Below are 27,836 nucleotides of genomic sequence, written 5' to 3'. Positions count from 1 at the left end.
GGCCGCCGCGCTCTCTATGGCCGGGCGGAGCGGAGGGCGGGGCCGGCGCGCTGACGCGACGACGGCCCGTCGGGCGGGTCCCGTGATGGCCGCCGCCGCCGCGGCCGTCGTTCTGTCAGTCGGCGCGCTCCCGGCTGCTGCTGCCCCCGGACCGGTTCCCGGACGCAGCCTCCGCGACGCCATGGCCGAAGACGAGAGCCCGGAGTCGGTCGGCGAAGGGTGAGTGCGGGGAAGGGGGGGGGGAGAGGCCGGTTCGGCGAAACGGGCGGGCGGAGGGACACACACGCAAACGCGCATACACACATACGGCTACACGCATGTAGACGCGCCTCGGTTTTGTGCTGCGGGGGCACCTGCGTGAGGCAGGTGCGAGTGCAGAGGAGGACGCCTTACGTAACCGCGCGCTCTTGTTAGCCCATGTAAACACGAGGAAGTGCCCACCCCCCCATTGCATCCTTCAGGACCCAACTTGGGTAGCCCTATATTTTATTGCTGGGAATAATGGGCTGATTTAAAGGTCTTTTTTTATTAAAAAAGGGGGAAGGGTGTGTGAGACAGGTAGTGTTATTTTATTGCTTGGAATAATGGGCTGATTTAAAGGTCCTTTTTTAAAAGGGGGGGGAAGGGGGTGAGGTAGTGTTATTTTATTGCTGGGAATAAGGGTTTGATTTAAAGTTCCTTTTAAAAAAAAGAAAAGTGGGAAAGGGTGTGTGTGTGTGAGGTACTGTTACTTTATTGCTGGGAAATTGGGGCTGATTTAAAGGTGCCCCCCTCTTCTTTTATTTTAAAAAAGGGGTGTTGAAACCCAAGCGTCTTCCCCTGTGGTTCCCTCTCCAAAACATTGATATGGGGATGGAGCCATGGGGAGAAGTTTGGCGAGGCAGGCCAGCAAGATCTGTGCTGTCTCTCAAGCAGCTGGGCAGTTTTCCCATAAAGGCTTCTCTAGAAATGTTGAGTTCCTTACATCGTAGGCATAACAAGTGTTTCTGGCGCCTTTGTGCTCCAATAATAATAATAAAAATAAATTTATTATCTATACCCTGCCCATCTGGCTGGGTTTCCTCAGCCACTCTGGGTGGCACCCAAAAGAATATGAAAAACACAATAAAACTTCAAACGTTTAAAACTTCCCTAAACAGGGCTGTCTTCAGACGTCTCCTAGTGAGGCCTTGGCGTTTGGGGGACCCGTTTGCTAAACCAAGGAATCAAAGCAAGAAGGAAACCTTTGCTGGTGTGAAGTGTATTGAGAGAGGGGTTTTGTATAAGCGCCCTTATACCATAATGGTTGCACAGTTTTAAAAAATGATGTCTGGACAGGCCCTTTTTTTGTTGAGCTTCACATTTTGAGGATGTCAAGGGGGGGGTTAAATATCTTGGTGAGTTCTGGCTCAGGTTCAACCCATATAAAGTGGTTCCCGCTGTTGTAAATCATCCCGCATAACCCTTTCATAATAAAACCATCATGTATGGTTGCTCAGATGTGTGTGTATATTATTCTAACTGTATTGATACACAATGATAGATGCTGGCACATCCATATACTGTGCTGTCTCTAAAGCAGGTTTTTTGCTGTTTCCCCATATGGCTTCTCCAGAAACCATTCAAGTGCACTTGACAACCTAAAAAATGCCTCAATTTTAGCACACGCTTCCATATGTACTCAAACCCCCACCTTCCGCTGACTTTATCTTTTGAACTTCGTCTGCACCCACTTTTTATAATTTTTGTATATGTATTATCCATTTTGTACTTCCTTGTACAGTATCTGGATCTTCAGTCTGTCTCCTAAAAAAACACATTTGATAGACATACTGCTTCTGCCTTCTCAGTCACTGATATATATTTAGTAGCATCTTACCTAGATATCTTGTTCTCTAGTTTCACATATTTCTCCATCTTCTACATCAGTTGTGTCTATTAGCTCCCTCCTTGTCCTTCCACCAGCAGGTGAAGAAGACCTTATTTCAACAGGCTTTTGGGAACTTTTAATGAAAACACAGGCACCATGCTGTTTTCATTGTAATTATCCATATGTTTTTATAGATCTTTAATATTTATTCTATTTAATTGCCTTTTAGTTTTATGTTTTTAGCTTTTTATTTTATTTCCTGACAGGGAAAAAGGCAGAGGATAATAATAATAATAATAATAATAATAATAATAATAATTAGACTGAGTGGTAACAGCTCTCCTGCATCTCTTCAGGTCATCTTCTATCAGATACTTTTATGAAGAAATGGCAGGGGGTGTATTTAGAACTTTCTGTGTGAAAAGCATGTGCTTTACCACTGAGCTATAATCCCCACTTTCCCATTCCTTCCATCTTTTCAAAATACAAACCCAACTCAATAAATACTCAGTATTATGCTTTCTCAAATTCTCCTTGCCCCTCTAAGCTTCCTGCTGTGTACCCTCAATTATTCTTATGTATATATTGCAAAATAGTTTATTCTTTACATTTACTTCCTCTGTTACTTACAGTAGCTTATCCCAAGTATAGATTACAATAGTTTATTTGTTCTCCCAGAACTTGTACTGTTGGCCTTTGTATAATTAGATCACAATGCACATTATGTGTTAAGTACCTGCTGTCCTGGTAATTTCAGTTCCTTGAGTTTGTCTGTTCTCCATGATGTATATGTTCTGTTCTGCCACAAAACAATTCCCACAAATCATGGTTGTCTCCCAAGTGCACACTTGACCTACGTACGCAAACCAAAACAACAAATTAATGCTTAGTTTTGATATAGCATTTGAGGGGATTCAAGCTGTTTCATGCACATTGTTTCTGTAATTTGTACAATCCTCCTTCAAGGCAGGTAAGATTTATGTGCTTATTGCAAAAAGGGACATGGACTTTCTTGTAAGTTCATAGCTGGTTTGAGATTTGAACTAGTGGATAGAAGTTTTTCTTCTCATAGAACTGTAGAGCTGGAAGGGATCCTGACGGTCATTTAGTCCAACTCCCTGCAATACAGGAATCTCAACACATGGTTCCCCATCCAATTTGAAGCCATACCAGACCCTGCTTAGCTTTGCAAATGTTCAGTAGTTTCTGTGAAGTGGTAGAGTCCTGTTCAAGTCATAACAAGCTGAATCTGGGAAGACTTTGGATAGATATAAAGAAGCACTTCACACAGCTCGTATCTAAATTATGAAATTCATTACCAAAATATGTAGTAATGACTATCAATATGGAAGCTTAGAAAGGGATCAGGTGAATTCATGGAGGATTAAGCTGCCAATGGCTATTAACCATTATATCTATATGATGCCAATATATATGTGATATGCCCCTGGATATCCGTTGCTGGAAAGCCCAAGTGGGGAGGACGCTGTTGTGCTCCTCTTATTATTTTTATATATATATAGTCTCTTTGCCACAGTGCCACACCAGTTCAAAAAACTAGTTTGAACTACCTTGCCCTGTTGGACATGCCCAATAAGACAGTCATGTCTCTTGTTCTGGGAAATGAAATCAGTGAGATACCTGTGTGATATTTGATGTCATATGACTGATTTGCGTGGTATTAATTTCTATTGCTGTACTTAGTCACATTCTACAGGATGAGCCAGTCATGTAACCTCTGCCCCCCATTATGTGTTTCTTCAGCAGTTTCGTTATGCCCAGCATTGTGGTAGATCAAGAATAATGCAAGTCAAAATTGCATGTAGAATCACAGTGCTATGAGGATTTTAAACTGTACATGCTCCTCTCAATGGCTCTTTTGGTAAGGGTCTAACAGAAATCTTTAATTTGGCTGCTTCTGCTTTGGAGAAAAAAGCGTTAATGGATGAATTGTTAACCATAGTCAGTTGCCTGTTTCCTGCTAAAGACCACTCCCTCCTGGCTGCTTTTTACCCCTAAAAGCAGGCATAGGCAAACTCGGCACTCCAGGTGTTTTGGGACTACAGTTCTCATCATCCCTGACCATTGGGAGTTGTAGTCCAAAAACATCTGGAGGGCTGAGTTTGCCTACGCCTGCCTAACAGGGATGCTTACTATAATCAGCATCTCTGCAGGCAAAGAGCAGCCAGAATGGGAGGAGGGATTTTCAGCAGAAAGCAGGCATGGGCTCGCGACCCAAATTTGGAACACGTTCCAGATTGGAGCCTTGCAGCTGCAATTTCACCATTAATGGCACAACACATGTGGCCTGACATTAGGGCTGGGCAATATATCATCCAAAACATGTTTCAAGTCCATATTGTAATATTGGTTTCACAATTTTAGATCTGGCATTCTATCACTTATCTTAATTGTGCTGTGCAACAATCACAATGTGGGGAAACCGTGAAGCCAACCAGTGCCTCTGCATAGCCCCACCCTTATTTCAGATATTGTGATATATCAGTATATTGAGATGTTGAAAACCAGGTATCCCCCAGCCCTGCCTGACATACACTTGACCTTTTTTGGGAGGGGCACAGAGCAAATCGGGGGCTCATTTGTGAGTTCGTTGTGATGAATGGATCATTCCCTGGTGGAGTTTAGGCTGGGTATTGCACCCTACTAGGGTTCCATCTATATTGGAGCAGTCTGGAGTATTGTGGCCTGAGGATGTGGACAAGCTGCTTGAAATGCTGCCAAGGGCTGATTATTGCTTCACTGGAGGAGGGAGAAGTTCCATCTGCCTTGAAGGAAGCAGTGGCGTACCCACTCCTCAAGAAGACCTCCCTGTGCCCCTTTGGGGCAAGGTGCTTGAGAGAGTGGCAGGCTCCAGCTTCCAGCATTCTTGGAAGAAATTGATTACTTGGGTAACCAAGTACTTGGGTTCATGTTGCTCCGGCTTCAGGCCTAGCCATAACACTGATAAAGCCTTCTTTGCCCTAGTTGGCCCCATCAGCTGGGAGAGATACGGTGGTAGGTGTGACCCTGGTTGTTTTGCTTGAACTTTCAGCAGCTTTTTATACTGTTGACCACAGTATCCTTCTGGAGCATCTCAGGGGAGCGGGCACAGTACTTCAGCTATTCTTTTCCTGTCTCCAGGACAGCTTCCAGAAAGTGATTATGGAAGGCCACTGTTCCGCACCATGGAAACTGTGGTGTGTTGTTTGTCAGGGTGTTGTCATGTTCCCCATACTGGGTGCTGTCCTCAGTAGTTTCGGTGTGATCAGTATGTAGATGACACCCAGGTCTGTTTCTCTGTTCCATCTGAATCAGGGCATTTAGTATACCCTTGACAATAGGAAGCAAATGTAGATCATGGACTAGTATGAGGATTTGAGATATGAGACTGAAAAGCTCATTAAAAGGAGGGCTGCAGATTCCACACAGTGCTATATAGCTTCAGTTGTAGCCTTCATCCCTCTGCAAGTAAAAATAATACCTTGGGGGTTTATTTTATTTTATTGTTTGCCACTCTAGCAGCTTGGGGATCCAACCCAGGTGGGTCTGTGGCAGTTCATGTTAGCAGCCTGAATGTACTAGTGCAGCTTGTTGGTCTCCTGTCGTGCTTTTCAGAAGGCAGGCAGCTAGCCATTGGTTTGAATACAACCAAGACCTGAGACAATAAGGAACTTGCATAAAATTGATGTCACATGGAAGGACCTTAGCTCAGTGGTATAGCAATTGCTTCACATACAGAAGGTTAGCCATTTTTGCTGCTGCATCACACTGTTGACTCATGTTAAGCTTGTGGTCTACTAAGACCCCTAGATCCTTTTCACATGTACTACTGGCAAGACAGGTGTCCCCCCCATTGTATATTTGTGCAGTTGGTTCTTCCTGCCTAAGTGTAGACCCTGTTGAAATTCATTTTGTTAGTTTTGGTGCAGCTTTCAAATCCGTTAAGGTCATCCTGAATCCCAATTCTGTCTTCTGCGGCATTAGCTACCTCTCCCAGTTTGGGGTCATATGCAAATTGGATGAGCATCCCCTCAGATCCTTTAGGCAGGTCATTTATAAAGGCGTTGAACAGCAACAGACCCACCCAGAACAGAACTCAGCGGTACCCCACTTGTCCTTTTTGCCAGGATGTTGAGGAACCATTTGAAAGCACTCTTTGAGTTCAGCCAGTCAACCAGCTACAAATCCACCTAACAGTTAACCTCATCCAGCCCATATTTTGCCAGCTTTTCTGCAAACAGATCACAGGGGACTTTTGTCAGAAGCCTTACTGAAATCAAGATACACTACGTCTGCAGCAGATTATTAGAATTGGTCCTAATATCATGGAGGCTGAGAAAACAAGAGAAACCCTTAAATGGCCTATCTTATTTACAATCTCATGTTGGTGTTTGGCAAGTCAAGGGCCAATGTAATTCTCCAGTTGTGTGCTTAGAAAACTCCGGGTGGACGAATTCTCTTCTATAATAATTTCCCCCTCTTTGATTGCTTGAGTGCCATCTTTTCTCAATACAAAGTTCAAGAGGCAATAATTATACAAGGAAAGAGCTGTTTTTACCTCTGACCTAATGTAGCAACGTTCTGCAATTATCTGCCAAGGGCTCTTGGAACAGCTGGCGTACAGAACACTTCCTATAAATATTGTGCAGTAGCTCCCTCCCCTCTCCCTTGGTATTCCTCTCCAGGGTAGGAACTATAACCCACTACTTTGTTTTAAAGATAAACTCGCAGAAGCGGATTAAATGTACCCACCGTGAGGAACGAAGCCCCATCTGAGATATCTTGGGAATGAACTACCTGTCAGGAGCAGCTCGATAAACAATGGTTGCGGCGAACATGGTGTTTTTAATCTGCAGCAGTATATGTGACTCTGATAGTTTAACCGCTCATAGTGCAAGTGACTCAGATTATCCCGTGTCACTTCAAAGTAATCTTAATCCAGCACCGGGAGCTGTCTCCACCCTCTGTACCATGGTACCATTTTCCTTTCTATGGACCTGTTGTTGCTGTTGGGTCTTGAGATCCATTTCCTCTTGCAAACTCTCCTGCTAGCATGCAATGAGGGATTTAATTGGACGCCCACTCTTTGGCTGTGTTCCCCAGCCAAAGGAAAATGATGTATACTTATTAATGTGAATAAACTCGTGCCTCAGTAATATTTATTACATGGATTAATTGTGTTCCACTGTGTTCCATTTGGATCTTCGGAGAGTTACTCAGATCTGATATAAAATTGGAGCTTCAAAACCTGTCTTCGGTTTTTGGTAGCTTCCTAAATAATTTTAGCAACTTTGCCCCCTGCCTCAGCTCTACACACACACTCTCTCTCTCTCTCTCTCTCTCTTAGTGTGCTCTACTGTTCTATTTATTTAGTTTTATTTTTAAATTGCATTCTTACACCTGACTCTACAATATGAGGGATGTGGTTTTGCGCTGACATTACTTGCAACGTGGCTCTTGAATTACTAGGTTATGCCTCAGGTTATTTTTTGCACAGTGTCATTGTGTGACGACGTAAGGGTGCTATGTGGTGGTTACTGGTTTTCCTGGAGTGTGCTCATATATACCATCACAGGATGTGGTAGTAGCATGATGCCAAATTTATTATTCTTCTGTGAAAAGCCTTATGAACTGGTTCATAATACAGAATGCCCAGGAGGCATTTGGCTATATCACTGTGCTTTTTTAATTATGAAATCTGACTTTCCATATATTATGTCCCTTACTCCTCTCATGTCCTCATGGGCAGGAGATGACTTCTGTTCTGCCCCGCCCCGCCTTTCTCCTTTATATAAGCCAGAAAGCAAACTGAATGGAAATGCTCTTTAAAATAATGCTGTGCTGTATTCAAAAGGTTTCGTGTTTCTCCATGTCAGTCAGCTGTAAAATTCTGTCATCGAAGTAGAATTTGAAATGTGCTGCCTCCACAGTGCCGCATTTTATACCAGTGCCAGTTTCAACTTCGTTCTTGTGCAAACACTAAAGACCACTGCGGCCAGATCTTCAATTCCCTGTCTCTCGAAATCGCTGTTTCCATTCACAGTAATGCTTGGCTAGCAAAGCATGCTGGATTCTGTCACTTCCTTTCTGCGACAAGACAATCATTGAGCCCTGTGTGGAAATCTGGGAATAGGAGCGGTGGCTGTTTAAGGTTGCAAAATGAAGTGTTGTGGTTTAAGCTGGATTAACTTTGTAGAAAATGTTTTCCTCGGGCAAATAAACCAGGCTTGTATGAAGGTCAGGATACTGGCATGGTTTCAATAGTAGAACACGCTGACATTCCTTAACTACTTTTATTTTTATTTTGTATTTCTCACATATGTTTGTAGTGTGCCACCGGGCAACTAAATTATTGAAGTGAAACAGCATTCAAGAAATGGGCCTACTTAGCTTAATGCAGATGGCATGATCTAGCCCAGCAAAATGTTTCCCTTGACTAACGGACCACTGCGCCATATCGGAATCTTCTTTTGAAACGTCCTCATTTTAAAAGACAACTTACTATGCAGCACCAGAGCTACACATGAGGGGAAGAAGGATTCTGAAGGTCCCTTTGGCTCATGGAGCTAGTTTCACAGTTCTTTAGATCCTGTCTGTGTTCTTCACCACTTTATCAATACATCTAATGTCAATAATAATAATAATAATAATAATAATAATTTATTATTTATACCCTGCCCATCTAGCTGGGTTTCCCCAGCCACTCTGGGCGGCTTCCAACTGAATATTAAAAACAGTACAGCATCAAACATTAAAAACTTCCCTAAAGAGGGCTGCCTTCAGATGACTTTTAAAAGTAAAATACCGGTAGTTGTTTATTGCTTTAACATCTGCTGGGAGGGCATCAAGTTGAAGAAGCCACAGTCAAGAAAGCTTGGGCTTGCATTGATTCAAAATTATATTTTTCTATCTAAATTTCCTCTTGCAGCCTATTGATTTGCTTCGGATTTGCGGACAGGTTTGTCCTTGGTCAGGGTATCTTGGCGAAGTGTCATGAGCTGCAGTGTCCCAGCTAATTTGCAAATGCAACCTCAGAAAAGCTCACACAAGAAACCGTTTTCCTCAAAGCAGTGGGCAGGCTGCTGTTTTGGAGGTGTAAATGCTGAATTTGCCAGCTTTGAGAATAGATGTGACACAGCCCTTAGATTTTGCAGATGATCATCTGTTGGGGTCTGCTTCTACACTTGGGACAGAATTGTCTGTTCCCACATGAACTTGCCTGTAAGTTAAGATCTTCTCCATGTGCCCCTACCTTCAGAGGTTAAGTGGGTGCTGCTGGAGCAGAGGGCCTTTCCTGTGGTGGTCTGAATTGTGGGACTTAACTCGCTAGACACGTTTGCCTGGTTTGCCTTCTTTTTTTCTGGTTGGAATAAATTTATTTCATCTGTCTGTAAACAAGGTGTCTAATAGTTATGGCATTTTTTGAAATGCATATTAAATCAAATGAGTTAGACTGTATCCCAGATGTAACAAAGTGGAGGGAAATAAATGGACAAATCAGCAACAAGAATTTGTTTTAAGCCTGTACATTATCCGCAAAGGCCCGGACAATAGAAGGAAATACTAGTGTCCCTAAAGTAGTGCCATTCAGAAGAAATCTTTCTTGTCAGTTAAAATCCATTTCACAATGGCAACAGTTCATTTTTTAAAAACATTAGAATGGCACAGAATACATTAAAAATTCATCACAAGACAGCCAACTCAGTTATTCCAACCAAGACCATCTTCCATTTTCTCTTTTGTATACAGAGTTCTGCAGTTCTCTTTTAAATGGACATACAAGTTAGTAATGTGCTCAAACTGACAATTTGGTTACACATGTTTCGGATGAGTAGTGCACAAGGCAGCTCACAATTTCTGCAGCAAGGGCATAAGAGGCCTAATGAAGATTAGATTTGAAATGGCATCCGTTTGGACCGTTTTATCTTACAACTACCAACCTTCAAAACATACACTGATATCAGAGCAGCAAATCTTATTTCTCAGTTGATGATCTGACAGACTGATCTCAGACTAGGCTATAGGTGTATAGCTGGAGGTGGTAGTTTGTTGACAACGACAATGCAGTTTCATATAAAAACCCAAGCTGCAAATCAAATTGGTCCTATGAAAAAATGAAACCGAACACACTCCAGATGGTTACACTGGGATATCTAAAGTCCATGATGGCAGCCTTTTTGCATTTCAACTACAGAACAGGAGCTGGCAAAAACAAAATTACGTGCCTGAGCTATTGCAGTGATGGAATGTCCCTGGGGATTCATTCAAGATGGGGATGGTGGTGAAGGGGAGGGGAGAAGACCATCAGCATCTTTTCATAGTTTTGCAGTCACCCTTTTAAAAGCAGGATGCGCTTCAGACACCATGAAGAGTTTTGCAAGTCTACACAGAAGAGCAGCAACAAAACTAAAGGAACACTTGTGACAGCTTTCAAGCAGCAAATTGGTTAAACAAACCAGGCACTGTATTTAAAAATGTATATACAGTGGTACCTCGGGTTAAGTACTTAATTTGTTCCGGAGGTCTGTACTTAACCTGAAACTGTTCTTAACCTGAAGCACCACTTTAGCTAATGGGGCCTCCTGCTGCTGCCGCACCACCAGAGCACAATTTCTGTTCTCATCCTGAAGCAAAGTTCTTAACCTGAAGCACTATTTCTGGGTTAGTGGAGTCTGTAACCTGAAGCGTATGTAACCCGAGGTACCACTGTATATAGATAGATAGAGATGGAAGCAAACAAACAAAAAAGAAAAGTGGATTAAAGGTAAGGACAAGGGGGAAGAAAGTAGAGATACGCATGCACTTTTCCCCTCCCAACCATGCTCTACAAAAGAGATGATGAGCTGGGTAATTGCTCAAAGTGCTAAGGAGGCATTGATCAATCTGGATTGTACAATTGGCACCTTACCTAGTTTAAATTGGTTTCGTTCTCAGTGTCACACCAATTGCTAAGACAAGGAACGCCTGGACTTGGCATGATTGCCTCCCAAGGCTTCAATGTATCATGCATATCATCTTTTGTGTTGCAAAAGATGGTGCCAGATACAGAAGGGGGGGGGGGGGGGAGAGAGAGAGAGAGAGAGAGAGAGAGAGAGAGAGAGAAGGCAGAGGGAGAGCAGCGGATGAGACTCTCTGGTTTGCTGCCTTTATCACCTTTTTGGCAGCATCTGGGGGGATGCTGCAGGGTCTTCTCGCTATGGGAAAACAGGTTAGTTACTTGAAGTTGCAGTGGGAGTTTACTATCCTCAAGAAGACAAAAAAGAAAGAATTCCTTAGTAAGTATTTGACACTTGGACTACTGCAATGCGCTCTACGTGGGGCTACCTTTGAAGGTGACCCGGAAACTGCAATTAATCCAGAGTGCGGCAGCTAGACTTGTGACTGGGAGCAGCCGCCGGGACCACATAACACAGGTCCTGAGAGATCTACATTGGCTCTCAGGACGTTTCCGAGCACAATTCAAAGTGTTGGTGCTGACCTTTAAAGCCCTAAACGGCCTCGGTCCTGTATACCTGAAGGAGCGTCTCCACCCCCCATCGTTCAGCAAGGGCCTTCTGGCGGTTCCCTCATTGCGAGAAGTGAGGTTACAAGGAACCAGACAGAGGGCCTTCTTGGTAGTGGCGCCTGCCCTGTGGAGCGCCCTCCCTTCAGATGTGAAGGAAATAAGTAGCTGTCTTATCTTTAAAAGACATCTGAAGGCAGCCCTGTTTAGGAAGTTTTTAATGCTTGATGCTGTATTGTTTTTAACACTTGATTGGAAGCCGCCCAGAGTGGCTGGGGAAACTCAGCCAGATGGGTGGGGTATAAATAATAAATTACTATTATTATTATTATTACTTTCTTCTCTGTAATAAAGAACATCTTTCTTAAAAATACGAATGTACTTTCTCCAGATGGGTTGCATAAAACTCCATACTCTGCTCATTTTCAGGAAAGAATTGTTCTTATTAATGGGAGGAGTGACAAGTCTGTATCCGCTTGCTGAATCCCAGGCATACTTTTCTAATTGTAGTGCTGATGAATCTGTAGGGTAGGTTGTTGGAGGATCCTAATTTAGGGCGGGGAGGATTAAAAATGGATTAGTGAAATTTATGGAGGATGAAGCTGTCAGTGGCTACTGGTCATGATGGCAATATTTCTGAATGCCAGCTTCTGGGGCTCTTGAGTGGGAGGGCTACAACACAGTGTTCGAAAATAGCCAGGCGCATTAAGAAATGAAATTAGACAGGCGCATGAACTATATCTGAAGTTCAAGTGCAGCTACCTCCAAGGTTTGTTCCTGTGCTTTCAAAAAACTAGATGCTTTTTAAAAGCTATATTTTAGTTTACTTTTTAAAATCATATTCTATTTTAGATATGTAGCCCTACTTCAAAACAAAGTAGCTCAAGGCAAAACAATATTAATAAAGACTTGGGTTTAGAACGTCACGCATAGTACTCTGTGCATGCACAGAGCAGTTTTCAGTTCTCTTCTCTGGAAACAGCCCCTGCATCCCCCAGAAGCCTCTCCTGAAGGTCGGGGAACTCTCCAGAGTCACAGCCCATGAAACATAAGGGGCTGCCTGCAGATCTGGAAAATTATCAAGTGTTTTGCCTGCACATCTAGATCTCCTGGTTTCCAGTCGTCCTCTGTTGTAGATATGCTATGATATGACATCATGAGTAGTCTGTGAAATAATTTGTAGTACTAAAATGTTGACCCCATTGGCATTTTGATGATGGTTGAAGGGCTAACTGGTACTATGCACAGGAAAAGGGTAGTTTGTAACATCCAGGTACAAAAAAGAATTGAGTGACTTGCATGTACATTTTGAGGGCAGGAAGTACGCATTTATGACTGTGAGCAATGGACTTTGATTTCTCTGTTCCAGCACAGTTGATTCATTGTACCACCTCTACTCAGGCAATATATGCAAAGTTTATGTGTCACTTGCCTATATTACAGACAATCTTAAGGGTATTAGTACAGATGTTTACAAATGTGAGATGATAGATTTGAGGGTTTGCTGTTGACATGTTTAATAGAACATATGATCACTCGCTTAATTTTAATTTAAATATATATATATACACCCTGCTAGATCAGATCACCGTCTAGGTTAGATCCCCTTAGCTGTCAGCAACCAAGAGTTGCTGCGAAACCCCCAAGGCAATGTATGAAGGCAGTGATCCTTATCCTTTGCCCTCAGCAACCGGTATTCAGTGATGTGCTGGCTATGAACCCAGATGTTGCATTGAGCTGCTATGACTAATAGTATACCCTCCTCCTCCATGAATTTGTCTTAATCCCCTTTAAACGCCATCACCAGTAGCAGTGTGGTGACACCTTGCCCCACGAATTCTAATGGCCATCCCCAATGGCTTCCTATAGATCAAGAGTTTCCCAAACTCCAGCTCTTTTTGGACTACGATCCCCATCACCCCTGAACACTGGTCCTGGTAGCTAGGGTTGGTGGGAGTTGTAGTCCCCAAACAGCAGGAGTCCCAAGTTTGGGAAACCCTGATAGAGATATTGGTGGCAGGATAGTGCCCTACAGCACACCAAAAGTGCCCCCTTTTCCGGCCACTTCTGGTTCACTGCGGTGCACACATGCGCAGTCACGCATCAATCGGATGCACATCAATTGGGCGTTGCCTGTACTTTAAAATTGCAAACCACCTTGGGTACCTTGGCACAGAAAGGCAGTTCATTAATGCAATACATTAATAACACAGGTGTTTGCAATCTCTTTGTGGATTGCAGGCCTGGGGAAAAATTATCTGATGCTTCCACGCATGCAAGATATTCTGAAAAGTATGTTTGTACATCTTACAAAAATCAGATCTTAAAATTTTAGAGATTTGGCTATTTTGCTGTTCCGGTAACATGCAACTTACGCGCATTTAACTTGCGTGCATTCTGTTTTACATGCTTGGCAAAAACAAACGAAACCCTTTTTTAGGAGAGCAGGAGTCTGGGGGGAAAGAATTTGGCAGTCCTGCCCACCATTGAGCCCAGTGTGTTTTTACTAGATGTGGTTTTGGCTGTACGCACTTATCCCTGGAACGTAAACCCCGTGTAAGTTTAAAGGTAAAGGGAACCCTGACCATTAGGTCTAGTCGTGACCGACTGGGGTTGCGGCACTCATCTCGCTTTATTGGCCGAGGGAGCTTCCGGGTCATGTGGCCAGCATGACTAAGCCACCTCTGGCCACCCAGTGCAGCACACGGAAACGCCGTTTACCTTCCCGCAGGAGCAGTACCTATTTATCTACTTGCACTTTGACGTGCTTTCGAACTGCTGGGTTGGCAGGAGCAGGGACCGAGCAACGGGAGCTCACCCCGCCGTGGGGATTCGAACTGCCAACCTTCTGATCGGCAAGTCCTAGTTTAACCACAGCGCCACCCACGTCCCACCATGTAAGTTTAGAATTGCCTATACTCCATTTCAGATACGCTTTAAGGAACAAACACGCACAAAAAATGGCCGGATTCCAGGTGGCTGTATGTGGTGCTCTTTGCACAAACTTGAGCTTTTCTGACCCCTTTCCTGCTGTAGCTTATGCACCCGTGCCCCTGCAAAAAAAACAACCCCAAACAAACCCAGTCCCCTCCGGTCAAAGTGTGATTCAGCCAGTGGGCAAGGCAGATTGACGATGCACATTATTGGTGCATGTGGCTTTCCGTAGATACATTTTGCTTTTTAGAGCTCTAGCCTCCATTACCTAGAATGAACCTTTGTCAAACTTATTTCCCTTTGCGTGCGCACGTTTAAATGAAGGCAGCGGGAGGAAGGATTGAGAAATAAGTTGTTTGTGTAAAAGTTGCATTGAGGTCAAGGCCTTTGGTGGCAGGAGGGGTTTTTGTTTTGTTTTTTTCAAAGGTCCCAGAGCACGGTCTGAAGGAATGTGATAGATAACAGCAGGCTCGCTGCTGTTAAGTGGGTCTGATTTTGGTCAGTGCCTGTCTGGACATGAAACTGCCTGGCCAGTCTGCGTACCCTGCCTTGAGTCTCGTGACGAGAGGGAGGCTAGATATAAATGTAAAAATTATTGTCATTTATGTTACGCGTGGTGGTTTTTTTAAAAATAAAAAAGCATATGCATGTATGCATACGTATGGAGACAATAGGTGCACTTAACAAGCATATTGTATAAAATTTGGTGTGTGGTGTGTTTGTAGGTACACACACACACACACACACACACACACACATAGCTGGTCAGTTGCATAACTAATGGCTATGGACTTTCCTCGGACGTGACCTGTTTTATATCCTGTGCCATAAAACTTTTGTGTAAGGTCATGATTCAAGCTAATAATGCACAGACACAAATAAATGAGATAAAGTGTTTCTTCCTACCCTGTGCTATAATTAACTACCAAGACGGCAGTTGTTTTCCTGCTTTGCTCCACTGACCTGACCACTCCTTTTCATGCCCTTACTCCTAACCACCATCCCGCAGCAGACCTGTTTTACCCCAGATGTAGACACCGTGCAAGAGGTGCTTTTTGGATTCCCCTAATGAGGCTAAATTTAATTATCACTGATTTCTGAGGTACCAGATGTTACTAAATGTTATGATCTGCGGTACTTGCGATTTGTGCGACTAGAACTGGCTTTGACTGCCACCGGCTTTTGACGGCAAGGTGTATAAGCAGTGTTTGAAATTAGCCAGGCTCATTCTGCGCCTGGCTGATGGCCACTTGCGACCAAGTGAATATGCCTGGGCGCCAGGATAGCTCCTGACATCTCCACCATCTGGAGGTGCATGCCTGGGACCTGGAGTGTTTTCACACACCAATACCTCGTCCTGTAGAATTTGACCAGTTATATTTTATCTGCATAATCAGAATGAATTCAAGGAAGCAAAATGCTTCTTATGCACAGCCAGAGCAAGAGCGGTGAACACTATAGCTAATTGTTGTAGCTTTTCTTTACCTACCCCACTCCACTGCCCTGCTCACAGTTGCTGTTCTGTTTTGAATAGTAGGAATAGGCCAATATATATGTGTGTGTGTGTGTGTATATATATACAGTGGTACCTCAGGTTACAGACGCTTCAGGTTACAGATGCTTCAGGTTACAGACTCTGCTGACCCAGAAATAGTACCTCGGGTTAAGAACTTTGCTTCAGGATGAGAACAGAAATCGTGCAGCAGCGGCGGCAGGCCCCATTAGCTAAAGTGGTGCCTCAGGTTAAGAACAGTTTCAGGTTAAGAACGGACCTCCGGAACGAATTAAGTTCTTAACCCGAGGTACCACTGTATGGGGGGGGGGACCTGTCCCTGGATCAAGTGACTTTTCTTCTTTAAGTTCTCGAAGTTCTTAACCTAGCTGAATGTTGTCAACTGAACTATCCAGATGTTTAACTTAGCATCAATCACAGTCAGTCCATCATTTGAAAAATAAGACTTTAGGGCCGTCTTGCCCCAAAATAGCAACTAGACATTCTGTTTTGGCGACTGTAATCTTGGCTTAAGGAGCCATTTGGCACCTAGCTTACATATCTGAGTTTCTAACACTGTGTGTAAGATATTTTAGATATTGCTGAGTGTATTGGTGATGGCCGCCAAATGCAAGTCCAAATGAGTTTCCAATTCTCTCCTTCAGTGATTAGCCAAGAACTCTTAATCCCTTGCACACGGCCTACTTACAGTTAGTAGCATATGAGTGTTTAATACAGTCGTTTCACTCTCATTACTCTAGGTCAGGATGGCTGTCCAGTTGGCTGCCTGCTTGGTGTCCTACATCACTGGTACATCTTAAGGATGCTGAAGAGAAAATATTGAAATGTAAGCACTTTGTGGTAAGAAACCTCAGGAATTACTACACGTGAGCACCGTGGAAAGAATGTGGGGTTTTCATCAGGCCTTGTTCAAAGCACAGTTGTCGATATCTTCTGCTAGGGATTGAGGGGTTTGTGAAATTTTCATTAGGCTGATTTTCTCCCCTCCCTGTAAAAGAAGAATGAGTGGGACCAAAGTTATGCTAGTTACACATCCAGACAGGCAGTTCTTGTGAGATCTGCTCCAGATAAATGCCATCAGTGAATAAATTTTTGAGGATGTAGGGCGGACTGCAATATGAGTTCCGCCTTTGAACTTTCCCCCCTTGTTTTTCCTTTTGGTGTGATTGGTCCTGAGATACTGTTGCACTTTTTGACCATTGCCCTACCTTATTTTTTCTTTACCTTTTCCTAAAATTAATTCATTTGTGCAATCTCTTATTTGAACACAAAAAAGGACTTACAAAAGATAAGCAAGTATAGTACTATACAAATCCAATATGATATTATTATTATTATTTGTTGAATTTATATACCGCCCTATACCTGGGGGTATCAGGGCTGTTCACAGAATAAAAACATAAAACCACAAAATACATAATAAAAATAAAAACAGCAACCCAATAGCCCCCACCCCCCAAAAAACATGTTTTTAAAGGGTATAGGATATCAATCAGATCAACCAAAGGCCTGGTTATAAAGGAACGTTTTTGCCTGGCGCCTAAAGGTGTATAATGAAGGAGCCAGGCGAACTTCCCTGGGGAGGGCATTCCACAGAAGGGGAGCCACTGCAGAGAAGGCCTGTTCTTGTGTTGCAACTAGACCTCTCAATGAGGCACACGAAGAAGGGCCTCAGAAGATGATCTCAGGGTTCAGGTACGTTCATATCGAAAGAGGAGGCTCTTGAAGTACCACACCTTTGTTTATCAGCAATTTTAAAAAATGACTCTGTAACCCTGATATCCTTCCAGATCTATCTGTGTTTAGTTCTTTAGCATTTGAGAATGTAGAGCATAAGGGATGGATGTTTGGCTTATACAGATTCTTGCCTTTATGAGGTCTTGTAAGTTGTGCAAAGACTACACAGTCCTCAAAAGGAGGAGAAATGTGAGCCTCATAACGTAACTCTGCCACCTTTATGGCTGGCACTAATCCCTGCCATTCTGATTTTGTTATAAATGCTATGATGAAAGTGGGAGTATCTGCCTGTGGACATGCTGTAATAAACGCCCTTATTTCTATAGGGCTGTTTAGGTATATAGTTTTATAGGGCTGTTTAGGTATCATTGTTTAATAAGATTTGCACTTCTCTTTCTTCAGGTATCACAAGTACATACAGTAAACAGTATGTCTTCATATCCAATGGAAACAAAATATGGACGCTAACGTTCTCCCACAGCCTCTCTCAGAAAACTCCCCTTGTCCTCCTCCATGGGTTCGGAGGAGGTGTTGGACTTTGGGCACTGAACTTTGAAGACCTTTGTGAAAACAGGACTGTGTATGCATTTGATCTCTTGGGATTTGGACGCAGCAGTAGACCGCAGTTTGACACAGACGCAGAAGTAGCAGAAAACCAGTTTGTAGAATCTATTGAAGAATGGAGGCGGAAAATGGGATTGGACAGAATGATTTTACTGGGGCACAACCTGGGAGGATTCCTGGCAGCTGCTTACTCACTGAAGTACCCATCAAGGTACCTGAAAATAATAGACGAGCGGAAGTTCTTCCGGCATTTCATTTGAAATTCAGTTATAGGTTTGACAGCATAACATTGTCAAACCTGTATGAGGCAGTCTGGTTAGAAAACATTCTCTAATGAGGTTGAGATAGAGCATTGTTGAAAAACTAGTTTCATAACTTTAAACTTAAAATGCAAATTGTATTTAACTTGCATCATATGTTTTCCTCTGATTGCACTTGCATGCAATGTAGGGTGTTTTCTACTCTCAAATTTCTCAGCGTACCTTAGATTTTGTGTCCAGGGTGTAGCCGCAGAGTACTTGTAAGTTGTGGTGTAGCCAGACTACCCACTGTTTTTACACAGCCACATGTCACGTTACCAGCATGCAATCACACTGGCCAGAATTTATTTTTTTTAATCCTTTTAGGTGAAAGCATGTTTGAGTTACATATCAGAATAACAAGTGCAGGACAATAGTAACTATAGCATACTCATTTCTGTGTTAGCTGCTTGGATTATGAGCTGGGCTTGAGCACAACTACAGAACAGAACCTAAAGGAGGGTTTTTGGTTTGGTTTGGTTTATTTTGTGTTTTTATGTTGCAAACCACCCTGTGATCGTCAGACGAAGGGTGGTATCTAAATAATAATAATAATAATAATAATAATAATAATAATAATAATAGCAGGGCTGGCTAGCTGGTAGTCCTTCAGATGTTGTTGGACTTCAGCTCCCATCAGCCCCAGCCAGCATGACCAATGGTCAGGGCTGATGGGAATCAAGAGTCTCAACAGCCTCTGGATGGCCACAGGTTAGCACTAAAGGAACTGGGGGTGGAGTGGGGAGATGGGTTGTGATGGCAAAGGCAAGAAGCTATGGGTTAACCTAAAGCTGCAGTGTCTGAACAGAACTGAAACCCTGTCCAAGGCTGCCAAGTACCTAGAACTGGTCACATGCGAGTTAGCAAAACAATTCCATCTTTCTTTGTAAATGCCTATTCTTGAATGACTTTCATCGTATTGTTGCTTATTTATTTGCATGTGTTTCCTAGCAGGATGGTCTCAGTGATAGGAGCCAATTCCGAGGGGCTCGAGTCCCTTTAGCCCCCCAAATAAAATATTTGAGGGGGCCAGCCCCCCAAAAAAGTTGATGGGCATTGCCATTCAGATGGTGTGCATGTGCCATGTCTTGTGGTCAGTTATGCAGGGCTTACCTGGGCCTCCCTCCATTATTTTATTCAAGATGACACCCCTGGGACTCTCAGTAGAATTTTTTGGGGTGCTGTAAAATCCACATAACATATCTGGTGGTAACATGAATGTCTGCTCATGCTTTTACGTAGGTCATATCTTGTTTTCCTTGGAGGCATCTGCTTTCATTTCTAGCCAGTGGCTGTGGCAAATGGTCAATTGGTTCTCGTCATAGGCCCATATAGTTCAGTATTGCCTGCACTGACTGGTAACAGTTTCTCCAGGGTTTCTAAATGGAGTCTTTCCCAGGCCGACCTGGAGATAATCGGCATTGAACTAGGGATTTTTGTTTTCCAAAGCATGTGCTCTATTACAGAGCTACAGAAGCAATTGCTGGATTAAGCCACTACATTATAAAGTGTAACTTATTGGAGCTGAATAAGTAGGCAGTTTTTGGAAATTAAAATAGAACGTGATGATTTGCTTTGGTTATCTCTGGAATGCCATATATTCTAAGGAAATTGATGTGTTTAACTGGGCAGATACCACTATCTCTCAAGAACTAGAATGCTGACGAACCCAAAGGATTGGAGTATAAAGGACAAATATTTGCAAAATGAGTTGAGCTTTACATTTAAAGGAAGTAAATACCATTCCTTATGCTGCACGACAAGTATGTTTAAGAGAAGTTTTCTATGTAAAGAAAGAAGGCTGACCTTTTCCTTAAATGCCACAGAATGCAAATCTTAAACAGGCAATTCCCAATGAAACTATCTGGAAACTAGTTGGGATATATTTCTGGCAGGCTTTTAAGAAATGAAATACAGATGCATGAAGTATGATTTGATAGTTGTGCATCCATGATGAAAATGTGATGTTCAAGCTTATCAGCTATAAGTACCTTTCATACCAGGTGGCTGTAATAGTATTCAGGAAAAAGAGTTTCTTACCAGTAATGGTATAGTGCTGGAATCAAACGTGCCAAGAATAGTTACAGGTGATCCACAATTTTTTTAAAAAAATAGTATACTTCTATTTGCAAACCAATTTGCAGCCCAATCCTAGCCTTTTTTTCTTGGATGTAAGCTTCACAAATTGAATGCAAAATTACTAAGCTGTCTAGATGATTGTTGTTGCTCATCTTTATATATATATTTTAAAAGAAAAAGCTGGAAAGGCAGGCAGGCAAGAATGCTTTAGTGGACGATCATGCAAATGCTTGTTGCTTTTCTAATTCTGTACAAGTTTGGCAGAGGAAGAGAACACTAATGGAACATAAAAGACTAACACATCACTATGAAGATGGTGACTTTCCTTGCACAAATATCAGTTTTGTATCATGTGATAAAAACAGCTAGTTGGAGATGCACCCCTTTTCACTCTGAAGAAAACTTGAGCCTTGCTTGTCCCTTAGTGAATACATATCTTCTTCATGCAGTTTTATCACCTTTAGCCAATTCCAGATCATATATGGCTGGACAGTTACAAATGTTATTCTAGAGTATGCAAGTGGTAAGAGAGTGCTTATATGGAGATCTGTTTAGTCCTTAGCTGTATTGAGATCTTCTAATGACATATACCTAGCGATTGGCTAGTGTATCTCAAGAATATTCTGATGTGACATTTTAGTAGTTCAGCAAGGCTGCCATCTTACACACATGTACTTCTAAGAAAATCCCTTGCACATATATGATTATGTGTCATATAGAATCATAGCTAGCTATCTCTAACCACAAGTTAAAGCACAGATTTGCACAGACTGTAGGAAATACTCTGGGTTGCATAATACTACCAGCGGCTGCGCAGTAAATGTCCTTTAAATTTTGACAACCCATAATCTCCTCTTGTTTCTTGAAATTGGGGCATTTATTCTATAGGGAGAGTAATACTTAAAAGGAGTTGAGGCAGTAGCAGGTGGCAGAGCTTTGTTCTGTGTTAAGAGCAGGAGCAACCTAAAATTATTTCATCTGAAAGCTAAGGTGGGATAGAAAAACACTTGGTGATGCTGGCTCTAAAATACCATGTGCACTATAATATATGTGTTCCTATTGACAAAATGTCCTAACTTTTATACCTGCAGAGCAAAACATCTCATATTAGTGGAGCCGTGGGGTTTCCCAGAGAGGCCTTCCAGTGCCGAACACGAGAGGCCCATTCCAATCTGGATCAAAGCACTTGGAGCAGTTTTGAGCCCATTTAATCCACTGGCTGGTCTCAGAATAGCAGGACCCTTTGGTGAGTGCTTGCTAGCGGTTTGTGCTGATGCCATTGCCTCCTTAACAAAGGGATTACCATCTGCCATCAGTTCTGAAAATGTAATAGCTTAGACCTTAGGGCGGCTTTCAGTCCCCATCTGCCACACACCAGCAGTCTAGTGTGGTAGGCAGTGCAGTGTTTTTAGGACACATGATCCCAATGGGCTGCCCCACTCACCATCCAAGCGGTCACATTCTGCACTAGCTGCAGCTTTTGGGCAGTCTCCAAGGGCAGCCCCACATTAACAGTGCATTGCAGCAGTCCAGATGGCAGGTTAGAGAATGGACAGCTGAAGCCTGGCTGTCCCACTCCAAGAACAGCTGTAGCTGGTGCATTGGCCTAAGCTGAGCATAAGCACTCCTTCCCTAACTGCTTCTGCTTTCCAGCTAACTCACATGCTGTAACGATGTATTTATTCCATTATATGAGGAGGAGACTGCCACCTGCAGTGATGCTCAGTGTGTGCAGATACTACCATTCTGCCTAATTGCTCTGGCCTGTGCCACTCTCACTAGAGTAAAGCAGAGATGGGGATCAGGATCAGCCATGTTTAATTCTCCTTAAGATGACAAAACTGTTGCGAGCTGCATTCTCGTTGCTGTTGAAAGCTGTGGGTAATCGGGAACGGGGGCACATACTGGAGGCCGGCAGCCCACCATTTGTCTTCTAGCTACTGGGGGGGGGGGGCAGATCACTCCGGATAGAGAGAGAGATGGAGATCTTCATTCTTGATGATCCGCAGCTGCGAAGCACCGTTGCTGATCATTTTTAAAGCACCACCCTGCATCCACCTGCCAGGTTCTAATTCTTTTTCGCCTTGATTCACGACAGGATTGAGCCTTGTACAGCGCATTAGGCCTGACTTCAAGAGAAAGTACTCGTCCATGTTTGATGATGACACGGTCACTGAATATATCTACCACTGCAATGTGCAGTCACCAAGGTAAGCATACGTTAGCAAGTCCTAGATGCTCACAGCAGTAGCAGCACATGGGGCGGCGCAAGTGACGTAGCGTAGGTTGCCAGCTAGAATAACCTTGACCGTGATATCCTTGCCCAGCCAGGATGCATAAGAGGCATTCTTACGGGCTTCCCTACATGTGCAAAACTCTCTTGCCCTAGCAGGCAGGCAAAGTCTACTTCCTGGAAAGGTTAGAATTTCCTGTTTAAAGATGGCAGGGAAAGTTAAGTGGGACTGAAGTACAACTTTTTCATCTACATGGCTTAATATAATAAATGGGGCGTTCTGTTGTGATATTTAGTAAACTGTAGAATAATTTGCCTTTTTGCCATTAATTAATCCAGCTGATAAAAGGGACACAGGTGGCGCTGTGGGTAAAAGCCTCAGTGCCTAGGGCTTGCCGATCGAAAGGTCGGCGGTTCGAATCCCTGAGGCGGGGTGCACTCCCGTCGTTCGGTCCCAGCGCCTGCCAACCTACCAGTTCGAAAGCACCCCCAGGTGCAAGTAGATAAATAGGGACCGCTTACAAGCGGAAAGGTAAAGGGTGTTTCCGTGTGCGGCTCTGGCTCGCCAGAGCAGCGATGTCACGCTGGCCACGTGACCCGGAAGTGTCTCCGGACAGCCCTGGCCCCCGGCCTCTTGAGTGAGATGGGCGCACAACCCTAGAGTCTGGCAAGACTGGCCCATACGGGCAGGGGTACCTTTACCTTTTAATCCAGCTGATGGGTTACAAAATCCACTTTAATCATCTGGGGGCTGCTCAGCTCAGCAAACTTTTGGGATGAGAGGTCTTGAGGCTGCTTTGCCAGCCCTCTGGCGCCATTTTGATTGAACATTTGCCGTACTCTTTCCATGGTTTTACGATTTTAGCACTCCATCCCAAGGAAGCTGCTTCTTATCCATGGAAATAAAAAAATTCCTTCCAGTAGCACCTTAGAGACTAACTAAATTTGTTGTTGGTATGAGCTTTCGTGTGCATGCACACTTCTTCAGATACACATGTTTCGACCATGGCAGACCAACACGGCTACCTACCTGTAACTTATCCATGGAGAGAGAGAGAGTTGGTGGTACTACCACCTAAGCATCAATATGCCTTTCTTTTTGCTGTTCTATACTTGCAAGGCTCCTGCATTATTGCTGTGCTTATTTAAAGCATTAAAGAGCAATAGTCTCGTAATCTGGTGAACCGGGTTCGCTTCCCCGCTCCTCCACATGCAGCTGCTGGGTGACCTTGGGCCAGTCACACTTCTTTAAAGTCTCTCAGCCCCACTCACCTCACAGAGTGTTTGTTGTGGGGGAGGAAGGGAAAGGAGAATGTTAGCCGCTTTGAGACTCCTTCGGGTAGTGATATCAAATCCAAACTCTTCTTCTTCTAACTTCCGGAAATGTGTTTTTGTATGGATGTCTGTGCTAATGGGAAGCTTCAAACCTTGATGTGTATTTTCACTTTAAATATACTTCACGTAGGACAAAACTCAGAGAAGGCTTTTAAAAAAAAAACAAGAACTGCGGGCAGGGAGTAGCAGATTGATATAGGCCAGGTACTCTGTGCCAGAAAATTCAGCTTCGTTTTTCATTGATATCTTTTAAGTGGTGAAACGGCTTTCAAAAACATGACGGTTCCCTATGGATGGGCGAAAAGACCGATGCTGCAACGGATTGCCCACATGCACCAAGACATTCCTATCACTGTGATTTATGGAGCACGATCGTGCATAGATGGCAATTCGGGGACCACCATCCAGTCTCTGCGACCAAATTCATATGTGAAAACGATAGTAAGTGGGACATTCTAGACGCCGTGTTTGCTGTTAAGAATTCGCCTGCTCCTCTTGTCTTTCAGTGGCAGCTTTAGGATTGTAAGATCGCAGCGTAAAATTAAAACCCAAAATGAAAAGTGAAATTTCCCTTTACAACGCTTTGCGAGCACTACTGTAAGACTTCCCTACCTTTCATGCATAAATGCAAAATGTAATATGTGTCCACGTAGATTGATTCAGAACTTTGTTTGCCCTGCTGCAGAGAATCTGTGGTTACAGTAATGCTGGCTAAATTCCCCTTGCTGAACAGATAAGGGTGAAGAGGATTTCTGCCCTTGACCTGTTCCCTTTAACACTTGCAAATTTTTCAGGTTTGGGAAGAGCCACTTCTGCAAGTTAGGCTACTACACTTACACAGATACACCTTGCCACAGCCAGTGGCAAACATCAAAAATGTGAATTTCAGCAAAATGCTGCTTCAAGAATATTATTCTATCCAGCTTCAGCATGATTGCCATAGGAAAAAATCCAATAAATCTAAAATTAATTTCTCCTCTTCCCCCTCCCAATCTATTTTTTGCATAGTACGTGTAAGAAACACCCTGAAGAGTAACACGACTTTTGCATTTCCTTTTTTAAAGTGATTTTTGCCTTCATCAAATTAAGCACTTGTGATTGTGGGGGGCGGGGGCAGGGAGATCATAAACAAGAATACCATCATCTTGTTTCTAAAATTTATTTAAATGAAGTTTGTTTATTCAAAAGTGTCTCCTATGTACTGAGTTTTGCATATAAATAGAGAGAATAGAGCCTTTGCCTGCAGTACCACAATCTAAAGAAAAAGGCGAGTCAGAGAGAAAAGAGAAAATCGGGGTGGAAGGAAGGAATTAAGCATTTTGCGTTTTAGTATTCCTGTCACAAATTCCTCCTACATCCTGTTTGGTTTTGTCGACTTTATCAGCTAGAGACAGAACTCAAGTTGAAATTAAAATTATGTGTGTGCGCAGTGACTTGGTTCTTTATCATTATGCTGGTGCAAATTTTCAGCAGTGTGCTGGTATCCCAAACTGAAAAAGGGGCATGATAGTGGCTTGCTTACCTTGGAACCTTAAAAAGTTATGGTTCTACAGAGCCACCTGTGTCAAAGCGAGCGTGAACTGGATAATAGTTGGATGTTTTACAGTGGGGCTGCAAGTAAAGGCAGAAACCCTTGACTTGAGTTTTTGCCCATGCTGTTGCAAAAGTGTGGATTTGGGGAGAGGATATATTTTCGTAGGCGATAGCCAACGAAGCCGTTCTAAGAGTAAAGTCACTGAAAGACATAAGTAGCTTAAATCAATTTACTTCAGTGGTCTGTTCTGAGTACAGTCGTACCTCAGAAGTCGGACGGAATACATTCCGGAAGTCCATTCGACTTCCAAAACATTTGGAAACCAAAGTGCAGCTTCTGATTGGCTGCAGGAAGTTCCTGCAGCCAATCGGAATCCGCAGAAGCCCCATTGGATGTTTGGGTTCCAAAGAATGTTCGCAAACCGGAACACTCACTTCCGGGTTTGTGGCGTTTGGGAGCCGAAACGTCTTGAGTTCTGGGGCATTCGGGATCCAAGGTACGACTGTATGACTTAGTTGACATCACCTAAAATTTAACCACTTCATTGGCTATGAAAAGCTCTTTTTCTTGCAAGTACCTTAAATTGATTCCCCCTCCCCTTCTCCTCTTCCATAGGCTATCCTTGGTGCTGGTCATTATGTGTATGCTGATCAACCTGAAGACTTCAACCAGAAAATAAAAGAGATCTGCAATTCTGTGGACTGACAGCGTTCTCTTCTTCGCAAAAGCCAGACACAATTGCAATTAAAAGCAATACTTTGCAGCATATTATAAAAGATAAGGAATACAGAGGTTTAGCAAGCAAACACAGATTTTGCTTGCACCACACCTTTCAAAACGTTTGCACAATTTAAACCATGCAGTGCCTTTTGCTGGGATGGGGAGAGGAAACTTTGTACATTTTAGTTGGATGCTGTTCTTTATATATTTAGATAAGGTGTTTGTCTCTCTATATACATATGTTAAACACATTTTAAAACTGGATTTTAATTTTTTTTTTTTTTTTTTGGGAAGAATGTAGAGCTTTTAAAATGGTGTTCTACACATACAGCGAGCGTTTCAACATTCTTAATAATAATATACGTAGCAAAATTGCAGTTTGGCTACTTCAGCATTCAGAACCCATACGTTGTAGCTTCTCAGTTTTTCATTGTGACAGGAAGGGTTTGCGTAGGATATCTTCACATTTTATTGTACCTTATGAAGTGGACTTTGCCAAAATAATTAACAACGATGAACACCCAGGAAAAGAACAAACGTAGGAAAAGTTAGGGAAAGACTCAAGTGGTTATATTGGAACCTTTGTTCGCTGCAGTAACTGTTGTTCTTGGGTCTTTGGTTTCCTAGGGGAGCGGCATTTTGTGGGATGCTAATATTGCTAATGCTTATGCTTTTAAAGAGACAATGTAGAATCCAGTGGATCTGAAGACTAACTGCCTTCACACAACCTGTTCATTTGGTGATAAGATTATTGCAAGATCTACTTCGGAACTGATTCTCATGTTTGTACAAGTTGGGATAGAATTCCATGTTTAATTAGTCCTTGGATAAAGTGGTCTGAAAGTATGAATATGCTTTTTCTTATAAACTATTGGAATTTTGAGCCAGTCTGACTGGAAAATGCCTAACAGTCAAAACCCAGGTATCCTGTAAGAAGAAGGCGTTTTAGATTAAATAAGACAGATGAATCAAGAAACCTAATCTTACCTCAAAATGTTTTCATTAAAATACTTGATTTTATGCAGTGTTTTTAATAAGAGCTTATTTAGGCTCTGATTCTTTACAGAACTGTATGTTTTTAGGTACTTGGTTAATAATAAGATAAGCTGGGGGGTTTTGGTCAACTTTACAGCAATGGAATGCTTGTAAACCAAACTGTCTGCACAATAACTTATTGGTTAGCTTTTGAATGTTGGAATAACTACTGAATCTTCAATCTTTCTTACATAAAGTTTTTGAACCAGTCTGAAATGATGCTTGAAAATCGGTTATTTTGCTATCCCTTAAAGATATAATCTTGGGTTGTATTAGAGTAATGGACCGTGTTCCCTGGCCAAGAGATAACATACCGTATTTTTCGGTCTATAAGATGCACTTTTTCCCTCCTAAAAAGTAAGGGGAGATGTGTGTGCATCTTATGGAGCGAATGCAGGCTGTACAGCTATCCCAGAAGCCAGAACAGCAAGAGGGATCACTGCTTTCACTGCACAGCGATCCCTCTTGCTGTTCTGGCTTCTGGGATTCAGAATAATATTTT

The 27,836-nt window shown here is 42.9% G+C and overlaps 1 protein-coding gene across 1 annotated transcript; it reads left to right on the top strand.

The window, feature by feature from the left end:
• Positions 1 to 55: 55 nt before the first annotated feature.
• ABHD5 (abhydrolase domain containing 5, lysophosphatidic acid acyltransferase) lies at positions 56 to 27,550 on the top strand. Its single transcript, XM_028749718.2, has 7 exons — positions 56 to 219; positions 16,539 to 16,624; positions 17,938 to 18,310; positions 21,569 to 21,723; positions 22,576 to 22,687; positions 24,300 to 24,486; positions 26,195 to 27,550. Exons 1-7 carry the CDS (start codon positions 86 to 88, stop codon positions 26,282 to 26,284), a joined length of 1,137 nt encoding a protein of 378 aa, XP_028605551.2. The 5' UTR covers positions 56 to 85; the 3' UTR covers positions 26,285 to 27,550.
• Positions 27,551 to 27,836: the final 286 nt, after the last annotated feature.

The sequence above is a fragment of the Podarcis muralis genome, chromosome 12, assembly GCF_964188315.1.
Source record: "Podarcis muralis chromosome 12, rPodMur119.hap1.1, whole genome shotgun sequence".
NCBI classification, from domain to species: domain Eukaryota; kingdom Metazoa; phylum Chordata; class Lepidosauria; order Squamata; family Lacertidae; genus Podarcis; species Podarcis muralis.
This window is presented reverse-complemented; position numbering and strand designations above follow the sequence as displayed.